Genomic DNA, 14,363 nt, shown 5'->3' with positions numbered 1-14,363 from the left:
TACCCAATCACCCAGTAACCGTACCCCATCACCCAGTAACCGTACCCCATCACCCAGTAACCGTACCCCATCACCATCACCCAGTAACCGTACCCCATCACCCAGTAACCGTACCCCATCACCCAGTAACCGTACCCCATCACCCAGTAACCGTACCCCATCACCCAGTAACCGTACCCCATCACCATCACCCAGTAACCGTACCCCATCACCCAGTAACCGTACCCCATCACCATCACCCAGTAACCGTACCCCATCACCCAGTAACCGTACCCCATCACCCAGTAACCGTACCCCATCACCCAGTAACCGTACCCCATCACCATCACCCAGTAACCGTACCCCATCACCCAGTAACCGTACCCCATCACCATCACCCAGTAACCGTACCCCATCACCCAGTAACCGTACCCCATCACCATCACCCAGTAACCGTACCCCATCACCACCACCCAGTAACCGTACCCCATCACCATCACCCAGTAACCGTACCCCATCACCCAGTAACCGTACCCCATCACCCAGTAACCGTACCCCATCACCCAGTAACCGTACCCCATCACCCAGTAACCGTACCCCATCACCCAGTAACCGTACCCCATCACCCAGTAACCGTACCCCATCACCCAGTAACCGTACCCCATCACCCAGTAACCGTACCCCATCACCATCACCCAGTAACCGTACCCCATCACCCAGTAACCGTACCCCATCACCATCACCCAGTAACCGTACCCCATCACCCAGTAACCGTACCCCATCACCCAGTAACCGTACCCCATCACCACCACCCAGTAACCGTACCCCATCACCCAGTAACCGTACCCCATCACCACCACCAGTAACCGTACCCCATCATCACCACCCAGTAACCGTACCCCATCACCACCACCCAGTAACCATACCCCATCACCACCACCCAGTAACCATACCCCATCACCACCACCCAGTAACCGTACCTCCAGCAGGCATAGCTCCTGGACACAGTTATGCAACAGCTCCAGGGCTCTTTGTGTCACCTCCCAGGGCCTCTGGAGGAAGATGAGCAGGGTACACTGTCGACAGAACAGGTAGCTGCGTAGCTCCAGCAGGCTAGCCTGCCCGCGCTGGATCCCATCTCTCTTCTCCATGTCTATGGGGCGCCGCAGGAGCAAACCAGTCCAGCTCTTCACCGGGGAGCAGAAGGAACCCAGCCAGTTGGCCCCGTCTACACACAGACACAGAGACGAGCAGAAAGACACAACTATATGCTGATTTTAATGTATTGAGTCACTGCCTTATAAAGCTTGAGTGATTTTGGGGTATTGTTCGGGGGGGTATTTATTAGGATCCCCATTAGCTGTCGCCAAAGCAGCAGCTACTCTTCCTGGGGTCTACACAAAACATGAAATAATACAGAACAATTAATAGACAAGAACAGAACTACATCCATATAAAAAAAAAGGCACGCATAGTTTGTGTGTATGTATTGATATGTAGACTATCTAGGTCAGATAGGGGAGAGGCGTTGTGCTGTGAGGTGTTGCTTGATCTGTTTTTTGAAACCAGGTTTGCTGTTTATTTGAGCAATATGAGACGGAACAGAGTTCCATGCAATAATGGCTCTATATAATACTGTACACTTTCTTGAATTTGTTCTGCACCTGAAGACTGTGAAAAGACCGCTGGTGACATGTCTGGTGGGATAAGTGTGTGTGTCAGAGCTGTGTGTAACTTGACTATGCAAACAATTTGGGATTTTCAACACATTAATGTTTCTTATATAAAGAAGAAGTGATGCAGTCAGTCTCTCCTCAACTCTTAGCCAAGAGAGACTGACATGCATAGTACTAATATCAGACCTCTGATTACAATGAAGAGCAAGACGTGCCGCTCTGTGACAGGGAGTTTGTGGCACTTATTTATTTATTTATTATCATTATTATTGCCCCTTTTTCTCCCCATTTTCGTGTTGGCCAATTGGTAGTTACAGTCTGGTCTCATCGCTGCAACTCCCGTATGGACTCGGGAGAGGCGAAGGTCAAGAGCCGTGCGTCCTCCGAAACACAACCCAGCCGAGCTGCACTGCTTCTTGACACAATGCCTACTTAACCCGGAAGACAGCCGCACCAATGTGTCGAAGGAAACACCGTACACCTGGCGACCGTGTCAGCGTGCATACGACCGGCCCGCCGCAGGAGTCGCTAATGCGCGATGGGACAAGGACATCCCGGCCGGCCAAACCCTCCCCTTACCCAGACGACGCCAATTGTGGGTCTCCAGGTCGCGGCCAGCTGCGACAGAGCCTGGACTCGAACCAGGAGTCCAGGCTCTGCATCACTCGGGAGATGGCTATATATTTATGTGGTCCTTTAGCTCAGTTGGTAGAGCATTCTGTTTGCAATGCTAGGGTTGTGGGTTCGATTCCCGGGACCACCCGTCTGTAAAACGTATGCACGCATGACTGTAAATTGCTTTGGATTAAAGCGTCTTCTAAATGGCATATAATAATATACATATACATAACATTTTGTAACGTTACAGCCTTATTCTAAAATGGATTAAAAACAAGTTATCATCAATCTACACACATTACCCCATAATGACAAAGCAAAAACAGGTTTTCAATTATTTTTGCTACATCCCCAAAGCATGATGCTGCCATCACCATGCTTCACCGTAGGGATTGTGCCTCCACCATGCTTCACCGTAGGGATGTTGCCAGGTTTCCTCCAGATGTGACGCTTGGCATTCAGGTCAAAGAGTTCAATCTTGGTTTCATCAGGCCAGAGAATCTTGTTTCTCATGATCTGAGAGTCTTTAGTTGAATTTCGGCAAACTCCAAGCGGGCTGTCATGTGCCTTTTACTGAGGAGTGGCTTCCGTCTGGTCACTCTACCATAAAAGCCTGATTGGTGGAGTTCTGCAGAGATGGTTGTCCTTCTGGAAGGTTATCACATCTCCACAGAGGAACTCTAAAGCTCTGTCAGAGTGACCATCGGGTTCTTGGTCTCCTCCCTGACCAAGACCCTTCTCCCTCGATTGCTCAGTTTGGCCGGGCGGCCAGCTCTAGGAAGAGTCTTGGTGGTTCCAAACTTCTTCCATTTAAGAATGATGGAGGCCACTGTGTTCTTGTGGACCTTCAATGGTGCATTTTTTGGTACCCTTCCCAGATCTGTGCCTCGACACAATCCTGTCTCGGAGCTCTACGGACAATTCCTTCGACCTCATGGCTTGGTTTTTGCTATGACATGCATAGTCATCTGTGTGACCTTATATAGACAGGTGTGTGCCTTTCCAAATCATGTCCAATCAATTGAATTTACCACAGGTGGACTCCAATCAAGTTGTAGAAACATCTCAAGGATGATCAATGGAAACAGGATGCACCTGAGCTCAATTTCAAGTCTCAGAGCAAAGGGTTTGAATACTTACGTAAATGTGATAATTGTTATTTGTTTTTATTAAATTAGAAAAAAATTCTAAAAACCCGATTTTACTTTGTCATTATGGGGTATTGTGTGTAGACTGATGAAAGAAAAAAAACAATTTAATAAATTTTAGAATAAGGCTGTAACCTAACAAAATGTGGAAAAAGTCAAGGGGTCTGAATACTTTCCAAAGACACTTATTAGATGACTTATAAAGCTTGCGTGAGAGGGAGTGGCTGTACATGTACCTCCAGCCCCGAAGTTGAGGACACACTGAGTGAAGAGCGCGTCCAGCTCGTCATACTGGAGCAGAGCATCCTCAAACTGCTGCAGCATCTCAAACACAAAGGCCAACTCCTCCTGCACACAACAAAACACAGATACACACAACACGTGATCAAACCAACAGTTCAGAAACTATATATATACATACATACATACATACACACACACACACACACACAACCGTTCAAAAGTTGAGGGTCAGCATCCCGGAGTCGCCTCTTCACTGTTGAGACTGGTGTTTTGCTGGTACTATTTAATGAAGCTGCCAGTTGAGGACTTGTGAGGCGTCTGTTTCTCAAACTAGCCATTCTACTGTACTTGTCCTCTTGCTCAGTTGTGCACCGGGGCCTCCCACTCTTTTTATTCTGGTTAGAGTCAGTTTGCGCTGTTCTGTGAAGGGAGTAGTACACAGCGTTGTACGAGATCTTCAGTTTCTTGGCAATTTCTCACATGGACCAGCCTTCATTTCTCAGAACAAGAATAGACTGGTGAGTTTCAGAAGAAAGGTCTTTGTTTCTGGCCATTTTGAGCCTGTAATCGAACTCACAAATACTAATGCTCCAGATACTCAACTAGTCTAAGGCCAGTTTTATTGCTTCTTTAATCAAAACAACAGCTTTCAGCTGTGCTAAAATAATTGCAAAAGGGTTTTCTAATGATCAATTAGTCATTTAAAATGATACACTTGGATTAGCTAACACAACGTGCCATTGGAACACAGGAGTGATGGTTGCTGATAATGGGCCTCTGTACCCTATGTAGATATTCCATAAAAAATCTGTTGTTTCCAGCTACAATAGTAATTTACAACATTAACAATGTCTACACCGTATTGCTGATCAATTTGATGTTATTTTAATGGACAAAAAAATGTGTTTTTCTTTAAAAAACAAGGAAATTTCTAAGTGACTCCAAACTTTTGAAAGGTAGTGTATACACACACACACACACACACACACACACACACACACACACACACACACACACACACACACACACACACACACACACACACACACACACACACACACACACACACACACACACACACACACACACACATACATACATACATACATATATAAATAAACACACATCTTCTTCCTGTATAAAACCACAGATTCACCTGAGACACGCTCTCACCTGAGACACACACTGGCAGGTACAAGCACAGACCTACCTGTACCATGAAGTAGTCACAGAAGCTCCAGCCAGGCTGATTGCGTTTCTCCCGGAGTGTGCGCATGTCCTCCTCGAAGCGTCCCAGGTTCTGAGTGAAGGACATCAGCAGTAGAGTCCTCAGCTTCAGCAGGAAGGTACTCCACGACTCCTGAGACCTGGACGAATCCTTTAGAGGGTCTGACAGAACCACACAACTAGGTGAGAAAGAGAGAAGGAGAGGAGAGAGAGGAGAGAGAGAGGAGAGAAGGAGAGAGAAAGAGAGAAGGAGAGTAGAGAAGGAGAGTAGAGAAGGAGAGAGAGAGAGAGAGAGAGAAGGAGAGACATTTGTATCTGATCTGTCAGAACAAATTCTTTCTTCTGGCTATTTGTGTTTCTCATTTACAGCCTCCATTTTGTTTCTATCTTGTGTTGTAAGTGTGTCCATTTTGTTTGCATCTTGTGTGTCTCACCGGTCATTCTGCTTGTTACAGAAGTCGTTGCGGATCTTGTCCACTAAGGAGGAGCGAGGCAGGATGTTGGTCTTGTTCTTCTTCTTGGCGTCGCTGGTCTCCACGACAACGATGACCCAGTCAGCTGACCCGTGGAGTCGCAGGTTGCCCTGCCACCTCATCATGTTGTCCCTGACTGACGCCTTGTACACCTCTGTGTCCTAGAGGGTTTATTGACAGTTCATTATTCATTCATAAAGTTGTTTAGAAATCATTTCTAATCTGTTAGAACTCATTGGTTAGTCCTTTCTGAACCCCTAATAACAACAACAACAACAACAACAACAACAAATAGCAATAATAATAACAATAATAATGACAACAATAATAACAATAATAATAATAATAATATCAATAATAACAATAATAACAACATCAATAATTACAATAATAACAATAATTACAGCAATAACAATAATAATAACAACAATAATAGCAATAACAATAATAATAACAACATTAATAATAACAATAACAATAATAATGACCGTAATAATGACAATAATAATAACAATCATAGTAATAATAATAATAACAATAATAACAACAATAATAACAACAACAATAACAGCAATAACAATAACAATAAAAATACCAGTCATAGTAATAATAATAATAACAATAATATTAATAATTATAATAATAACAATAACAGTAATAACAACAATAATAATAACACTAACAACAATAACAATGAGGTATGTTTTGTGTGTTCACTGTTAAGACAATCATAAAGTAACTCTCTCACATTACGAGTAAAAACAAAACAAAATGCTATGTATCTCCAGTCCCTTTTCAGGGCATCAAATGCCAGGAAATAGTAGTGGTGAAAACCTCTAATAGAGTCATTACTATCAAATGTCCTGGATGAATTACATTTACTCTTTAATGAGTCCAACAGCCTTGATATACTAAAGTGCTTCTAAAACAACAAAGGCTCTCTGCAATAGCTATCCGTTACGCACTGTTTCCCATGTCGGTCACGAGTCGCTGACTGGACTGCACTTCCTTAAAACAAGTGAACCACCCTTTTAGTACATCAACAAGTTTCTGTTTCCTCAGCACTTTTCCACTGATCTCCCTGAACAAACTGAAGGGCCAGCCAGGTTACACTCATTAGGAGAACAGACAGACAGAGACAGAGACAGAGACAGAGACAGAGACAGAGACAGAGACAGAGACAGAGACAGAGACAGAGACAGAGACAGAGACAGAGACAGAGACAGAGACAGAGACAGAGACAGACAGAGACAGAGACAGAGACAGAGACAGAGACAGAGACAGAGACAGAGACAGAGACAGACAGAGACAGAGACAGAGACAGAGACAGACAGACAGACAGACAGACAGACAGACAGACAGACAGACAGACAGACAGACAGACAGACAGACAGACAGACAGACAGACAGACAGACAGACAGACAGACAGACAGACAGACAGACAGACAGACAGACAGACAGACAGACAGACAGACAGACAGACAGACAGACAGACAGACAGACAGACAGACAGACAGACAGACAGACAGGAGAATAGTAGAGGAATCCTCCTGAGACTAAATGCAAACAATATGTGAACCAGCTGGAATACACAACATGTAATGTGTTGTGTTTGTCAGCCATCCATCTACTGCCTGCATTAAGAATAATACTAATAATCCACTCTGGATGAAATCATCTAGCTAGGCTGTTACATCCCACCTGTTACTTAATGGAGGGTGAGCAGAATTTATGTGTGTGTGTGTGTGTGTGTGTGTGTGTGTGTGTGTGTGTGTGTGTGTGTGTGTGTGTGTGTGTGTCCACAAGAATAGTAAAATAACTAACATTTGACCAACTGGGGACAATTTCTTAGTCCCCACGAGGCCAAATACTATTTCTAGGGGGTTTAGGGTTAAGGTTAAGGTTAGAGTTAGAATTACATTAAGGGTTAGCAGCTGGGGTTAATTTTAGGGTTAGGTTTTTGGGTTAGGGTTAAAGGATTAGGGAAAATAGGATTTTGAATGGGACTGAATTGTGTGTCCCCACAATGTTAGTTATACAAGAATGTGTGTGTGTGTGTGTGTGTGTGTGTGTGTGTGTGTGTGTGTTTACAGTAAAACGGGCATGGCACCACGTACACAGCAGTCTGTCCAGTAGATATGGAGGAAGGGGAAAGTGAGGAGGGCTTTGTTTCCCTCTTTAGGGAGGAGTTCCTCTTTGAACTGGACAAAGTTGGCCTCTAAATGGATCATCTTTGGTGCTCGTCCATACGACCTGAGATCAACAACAAAAATATTATGATATAGACGTTCTATAAAGGAGTTTATACATTATAATGCTTATACACTGAGATGCTCTTATCTAGCATAGACCAGTAAGCCAACATTTAGTCGACAAAGTCATTCAGCAGTACCAAAAAAAAAAAACCTGTTTCAATTAGACCAATTACTTCCTGGCACATCTTGTCAGCACTCACCTCCTCCATTCCATTGGTTCCCTGGGAAGCTGCTGGGCCAATGGGGTGTAGAGAGAAGTGAACAAGGCCTGGTCCCCAGCGCCTTGTGGAGAGAGGGGGGAGATTAGGGAAGAGGAGGGAGGAAAGGAAGGAAGCAGGAAAGAGGGTGAGGGAAGGAGGAGAGAGAATGAGGAGAACAGAAAATCCCCTGATACCCAATAAGTACCTGTCAACACAGGATTATATGTTCATTTAAAATAGCCAGTTGAACTTCAGGACTGGAATTGAATAGCCCTGCCCTATGATCCAGCTACAGACTCAATAAGCCCTGCTGGCTATCACCCCTCTGTCCAAGTGTTGTTTCCAGACACGTCCACGGCTGAAAAAAGCACAGGTTTTGAAGATACTGACCTGACGCCACCAGACTCCCAGAACCAACCTTTTCCTGTGTGGTTAAAGGTTGATATGACAGGGGGTACCCCATCCCCCACTAGACTCCCAGAACCAACCTTTCTTTCCCTGTGTGATTATGAGCGACGAGGGAGGAGGGAAGAAGCAACACCTGTTCAGAAATTTGATGCTGAGACAAATTCTGTGTTTTGGTAACAGCAATCTGTTGTTACCTGGACTACAGCAAAGCAAAGCCCACTGCTGGGCATTGGACTTCAAATCGAATTGACCTTTCAATCATACAAGTGCTGTAAGGCTGCGCTGCACCATAAAGCTGAGACCTTGCCTTTGGGAATAGGGCTGTTCAGAGACCAGAGCTGTATAGCTCTGCTAGTAAATCCTGTTGTTGCCTCTAATAGTAAAACTGCACACAGCCCTGGTATGGTCCCCCCAGAGAGAACAGCCCTGGTATGGTCCCCCCCAGAGAGAACAGCCCTGGTATGGTCCCCCCCAGAGAGAACAGCCCTGGTATGGTCCCCCCAGAGAGAACAGCCCTGGTATGGTCCCCCCAGAGAGAACAGCCCTGGTATGGTCCCCCAGAGAGAACAGCCCTGGTATGGTCCCCCAGAGAGAACAGCCCTGGTATGGTCCCCCCAGAGAGAACAGCCCTGGTATGGTCCCCCAGAGAGAACAGCCCTGGTATGGTCTCCCCAGAAAGAACAGCCCTGGTATGGTCTCCCCAGAGAGAACAGCCCTGGTATGGTCTCCCCAGAGAGAACAGCCCTGGTATGGTCCCCCCCAGAGAGAACAGCCCTGGTATGGTCTCCCCAGAGAGAACAGCCCTGGTATGGTCCCCCCCAGAGAGAACAGCCCTGGTATGGTCCCCCCAGAGAGAACAGCCCTGGTATGGTCCCCCACAGAGAGAAGAGAACTGAAGCTCATAAACAGACACTAAGGTTTTCTGGCAACAATGGAAATGATGACAGATCTTATCAAGCATACCTGAGGTCATTCTACTTATATTTCAATCACTGACTTCCTCATCCATTCAACCTATAGGCTGCCAGTAGTATATCCGAGTAAACGCAATGATTTATGATGGAGTTGTGCGACGACTAGTGGCGGCGGACTAGAGATCCGATGTCTTATAAAATTGCGTTTTTTAATCAAGAACGACTGATTTCAGCACCCAGAGAATAGCCCGCAATTACACAAAACAATCAGTCGTTTTTTGTTTTTTTTTACGCAATTTTATGTGACGTAGGAGCTCCACACTAGTCGCCGCACAATAAATTGCAGAGTTGAGTTTAATCGGCTACTAGAAGTATGGTATATTAAGCCCATAGGCTACCAGCCCAGCCAGGTCACCTGTGATACAAGTCAGTATTCGACTTACATCCATGTCAGAAGGGCGTCGGTGGATTACGTGGAAACAGGATACTAGGGGCAACAGTGAGCGCTGTTACCTCAAAATAGTTTTCAGTTTTGCAAGGTCCTTGTGGACGGGGATAGTGGAGGGGAGTCTTTGTCTGTCGTTAAAGGTTGCATGTTTCGTATCCAGTGATAGAAAGTTGTTTTTGAGATTTTTGTTTTAAGTCTATCCCAAAAACTTTAACCATTCGGAGTTAATGCCTGACCTTACGATTTCAGAGTTAATGCCTGGAACTTAACCTTAAACAGTTTGACATTTGAAACAACTTTGAAATTTGACTTTTGAGTAACATTTTTTAACCTAATTCTGACGTGACTGTGAGAGCTTGTTGACCAGCCAGGGTGGTCCAGGGACAAGCAGGCCAGAGCTGTCAAGACCACCAATAGGGTCAAACCTTAAAATAACTTTTCTGAGAAGCTCACTTGAAAGGCCAACAGAGGAGTTTCTCCCAACACACACTCACACTCAGTGGTGGAAAAAATACCCGATTGTCATAGTTGAGTAAAAAATAATGATACTTTAATGACTCAAAAAAAGTCAAAGTAAAATACCTGGAGTAAGTCTAAAAAGTATTTCGTTTTAAATATACCTCACTATTAAAAAGTAAATGTAATTGAAAAAATTAAAAGTATAAATCATTTCAAATTGCTTTGAATGCAAACCCGACGCCACGATTTCCTAGTTTAAAAAAAAAGTTATTTACGGATAAGCATGGGCACGCTTCAACACTTCCATATCATTTACAAACGAAGCATTTGTGTTTAGTGAGTCCGCCAGATCAGAGGCAGTAGAGATGGCCAGGGATGTACGTGGAGCTTTTATTCTGTCCTGCTAAGCATTCAAAAATGTAACAAGTACTTTTGGGGGACAGGGAAAATGTATGGAGTAATACGTACATTATTTTCTTTAGAAATGTAGTGACGTAAAAGTAAAAGTTGTGAAACATATAAATAGTAAAGTACAGATACCCCCCCAAAAAACGACTTAAGTACTACTTTAAAGTATTTTTACACCACTGCTCACACTGTAGCTACTGTCTGTATATAGCCTAAAGACTCATTCATTTGTGTGGCCCCCGGCTACGCTAGGTGTTATGTATCCTGTCTGAAGCAGGTGCCTTTTTGCATGATGACAGCAGGTTGATGAAACTGCATCACGACCTGTGGCGTTAAGGAGAAGGACAGCAAATATGATCTGTCTACATTAGCTGATATAGTAGCGTAGTCTAAGGCATATCTCATCATAAAATGATAAGGAAAGAAAACTGTGATTGAAGATTAATCAATGAACGTTATCAATTTGTCAGGCGGCGACGGTCACTGTCCTGCAAGAAATGGTGCTGACGTTTCACAAAGCCAGCCGATTCTATATTAAGGCCACTGATAATTGACGGCAACTGGCTGCCTTGCCTGAGCTCAGTGTCAAACTTACAAACCTCGCTACAAATAGCTGTCCGGCTGAATAAAACGACTGCAACATCATCCCACCAACAAAACACTCACATGTCACAATTGGCTTGTTCTCCATTGTGTAAATAATGGGCTTCTCCTCTGGAGGCTCCATCATCGATTCTGATAGTCAGTGGTAGCCCCTCATGTCATGTAAAAATCCGGTCTGTTTTTAGTAAATTCTTATGCATGCAGACAGTCGTGGGGTGTAATCATTAGTCCAAACAGTTGCAAACAGTTGCGTTTAGCAACGAAAACGTTCGTTTCTATTGGACAAACTCAGGTAGGTCACTCCCCATTTCGTTCCGTTTTCTTCCGTTTAAGAAACGTTTTGCAACAGAATCTTAATGAATACGGCACTGATGTATGGCTGGGGCTGCGTCCACTGGCCGTGTCCCGTTACACTTCCTGGAACACGCCTTCCCTCTACTACGTAGGCTATGCGCAATTTAAAGGGAACGCCGCATAGAATGCTGCTGCAGCAGCTGATGGCTCCCCTGGATGGCTCACTTAAGTGAAAAATGTATAAATGCCTAACAGAATCCTTTCTCATGTGGTGTTCCTAACTGGAAAACATCCAATCAATAAAATGTACCTTTTAAATAGATTTGTACAATGAAATGGATGTTTGACTACTATGCCTATTCGGAAAAACTATTTTAAATAACTGTAGTAGCATTTATGTAAAGTTATAATTGACTAGTAGGTGGCAGGTAGCCTAGCTGTTAAGCATGTTCGGCCAATAACTGAAAAGTCACTGGTTCAAATCACCGAGCTGGCAAAGTGGAAAAATCTGTCGTTCTGCCCTTGAGCAAGGCAATTAACCCCCAATGACTACTGGTCCCTGGATTTTGATTAAGGCAGCACCCCACAACTCTCTGATTCAGAGGGGTTGGGTTAAATGTGTTAGACACATTTCAGTTGAATGCATTCAGTTGTGGAACTCACTAGGTATCCCCCCTTTGCTATGTCTATCGATTCATGTATAACAGAAAGTATTACAGTGGCTATCTGCTCCCCTATCAAGTAAAATGGCTAGGTTGTCATGCTACGTTGGTTAGCACTTTCCTGTCAAGGTTGGTGCAGAAAGAGAATAGCTTCTTGTGGTTTTACAATGCATTTGGAAAGTATTCAAACCCCTTGACTTTTTCCACATTTCGTTACGTTACAGCCTTATTCTAAAATGGATTAAATAATGTTTTTCCCCTCATCAATCTACACACACTACCCCACAATGAAAGTGAAAACAGGTTTTTAGACATTTTTGCAAATGTATTAATAATAAAATCCAGGCACAACCTTATTTACATAAGTATTCAGACCCTTTGCTCTGAGACTTGAAATTGAGCTCAGGTGCATCCTGTTTCCGGATTGTGTCGAGGCACAGATCTGGGGAAGGGTACTAAAACATTTCTGCAGCATTGAAGGTCCACAAGAACACAGTGGCCTACATCATTCTTAAATGGAAGAAGTTTGGATGAGGTAGGATTAGCCAGTCTGGGCATGTCCCACGATGGAGGCAAACACCAGCATGGTGATCAGCAGGCCTGCCATCATAAACAGGTAGTCATGTCACCCACAGTGGTGAAGATATGCACAGAGAACCAGAAGAAGTAGAAGTACTGGTGCCTCAACGAGGCGAATACAGGGTTGGAGATGTTGGAGTTGATCCAGCGTTCGAACCTGAAGCCGATGTACAGACAAGACTTCCAGCACGAATATGTGTGGAGCATAAGCTTGGAGAGATGAGACCAGGGGTGAGGGTCAACCCCTGGTGAGGGTCAACCCCTGGTGAGGGTCAACACCTTGTGAGGGTCAACTGCTTCCTGTGCACCTCCCACCAAACGAGGCCATGGACTGAATGGAGACCAGAACCTCCTACCCTGACAGTGGGTTTTGACCAGAGGCGGCGCCTCCTCTTGACAACACTTTGATCCAATGCTTCGCTTCACTTGAAATTTGAATAAAGCTAAACCTTTTCAACCGCTCCTCTAGCAGAGGTCTTACCACTCAACTTCCCACAATCCCCCTCACATTTCTCTGCGTGCCCTCATTGGAAATGAATGGGGGTGGAACTTCTCTTGCCGTATCCACTGTAGCACCTTCCTCAACAGGAAGCGTGCTCTAGGAAACCTGCAGGGGGAAGCACAACACAGATACATACAGTCTTGGTCAGAGTAGTTCATATCCAGGGAAATATAAATATAACATTTCATTAGTAAGCCTTGGAGTCATCATAAAAGAAAAGCCAACTCTCTCTCCCTCCTCTTGCAGAATTCAGTCATTGGTTCTCCACAATATATATTTTCACGTGTTTTTAAATGCATTAACAAGCACAAAGGATTATTTCCAACCCACCACTGGTAGACACACACACAAGGTTCCATCTGTTAAAAAATCTAAATTTGATGATGGTACAAGCCATATACAGTATTAAACAAAAATATACAGTGCCTTCAGAAAGTATTCACACCCCTTGACTTGTTCCACATGTTCTTGTGTTAAAGCCTGTGTCACTGATCTACACACAATACCCCACAATTTGAAAGTGGAATTTTGTTTTTAGAACTTTTTACAAATGAATAAAAACCGTAGAACTGAAATGTTTTGAGTCAATATGTATTCAACCTTTTTGTTATGTCAAGCCTAAATAAGATCAGGAGTAAAAAGTTGTTTAACAAGTCACATAATAAGTTGCATGGACTCACTCTGTGTGAAATAATAGTGTTTAACATGATTTGTGAATGATTACCTCATCTCTGTACCCCACACATACAATTATCTGTGTAATAATAGGTCAGAGAAGTAGCCGAGCGTAAGCCACAGGGCCAGCTACGATTAATCTATTGCCGGGAATCATGTCTCATAAAAATAATGTCAAATAACATATCAAATATCTACAAAATGAACTTTGCAATTGGCTTAAAAAAATGTTGGTCTGTGAGGTGGTCTATTTATTATTCTGTTTATTATCTTTCCAATCAAATCACAATTTATTTAATCTGTACAAGGTCTCAACATATTTTACACACAGAAAAACACAAAAAAATAAACAACAGAAGTCAAGAACAGAGAAACAGTATATTGACACGAAGCGAACACCTTGGCATGGTGTCACGTCCTGACCACAGTGAGTGGTTATTTTCTATGGTAGAGTGGTCAGGGCGTGACATGGGGTGTTTGTCTGTTTTTGTATGTCTATGTTCAGTTTCTAGTTTTGCATTTCTATGTTGGTGTTGTTTGGCATGACCTCCAATTTGAGGCAGCAGGTTGTCGTTGTCTCTAATTGGAGGT

At 43.8% G+C, this 14,363-nt stretch overlaps 1 protein-coding gene across 4 annotated transcripts in view; it reads right to left on the bottom strand.

Moving 5' to 3' along the window:
- LOC115155463 (trafficking protein particle complex subunit 10) overlaps nt 1–11,437 on the bottom strand; it is a 29,540-nt gene extending 18,103 nt beyond the window's left edge. Inside the window, exons 1-7 of one of the 4 annotated variants that reach the window (XM_029702092.1) lie at nt 11,124–11,437; nt 7,821–7,902; nt 7,483–7,618; nt 5,326–5,525; nt 4,875–5,070; nt 3,658–3,769; nt 960–1,207 (exon numbers count right to left, since the gene is read on the bottom strand). In XM_029702092.1, the coding sequence (XP_029557952.1) occupies nt 960–1,207; nt 3,658–3,769; nt 4,875–5,070; nt 5,326–5,525; nt 7,483–7,618; nt 7,821–7,902; nt 11,124–11,187 (1,038 nt within the window). In that variant the 5' untranslated portion in view covers nt 11,188–11,437. The other 3 variants (XM_029702091.1, XM_029702093.1, XM_029702095.1) reach the window with 3 other exon arrangements.
- Nucleotides 11,438–14,363: the final 2,926 nt, after the last annotated feature.

The sequence above is a fragment of the Salmo trutta genome, chromosome 20 (assembly GCF_901001165.1).
Source record: "Salmo trutta chromosome 20, fSalTru1.1, whole genome shotgun sequence".
NCBI classification, from domain to species: Eukaryota; Metazoa; Chordata; class Actinopteri; order Salmoniformes; family Salmonidae; genus Salmo; species Salmo trutta.
The sequence above is the reverse complement of the archived record's forward strand: the minus strand, read 5'-3'. Positions and strand labels throughout refer to the sequence as shown.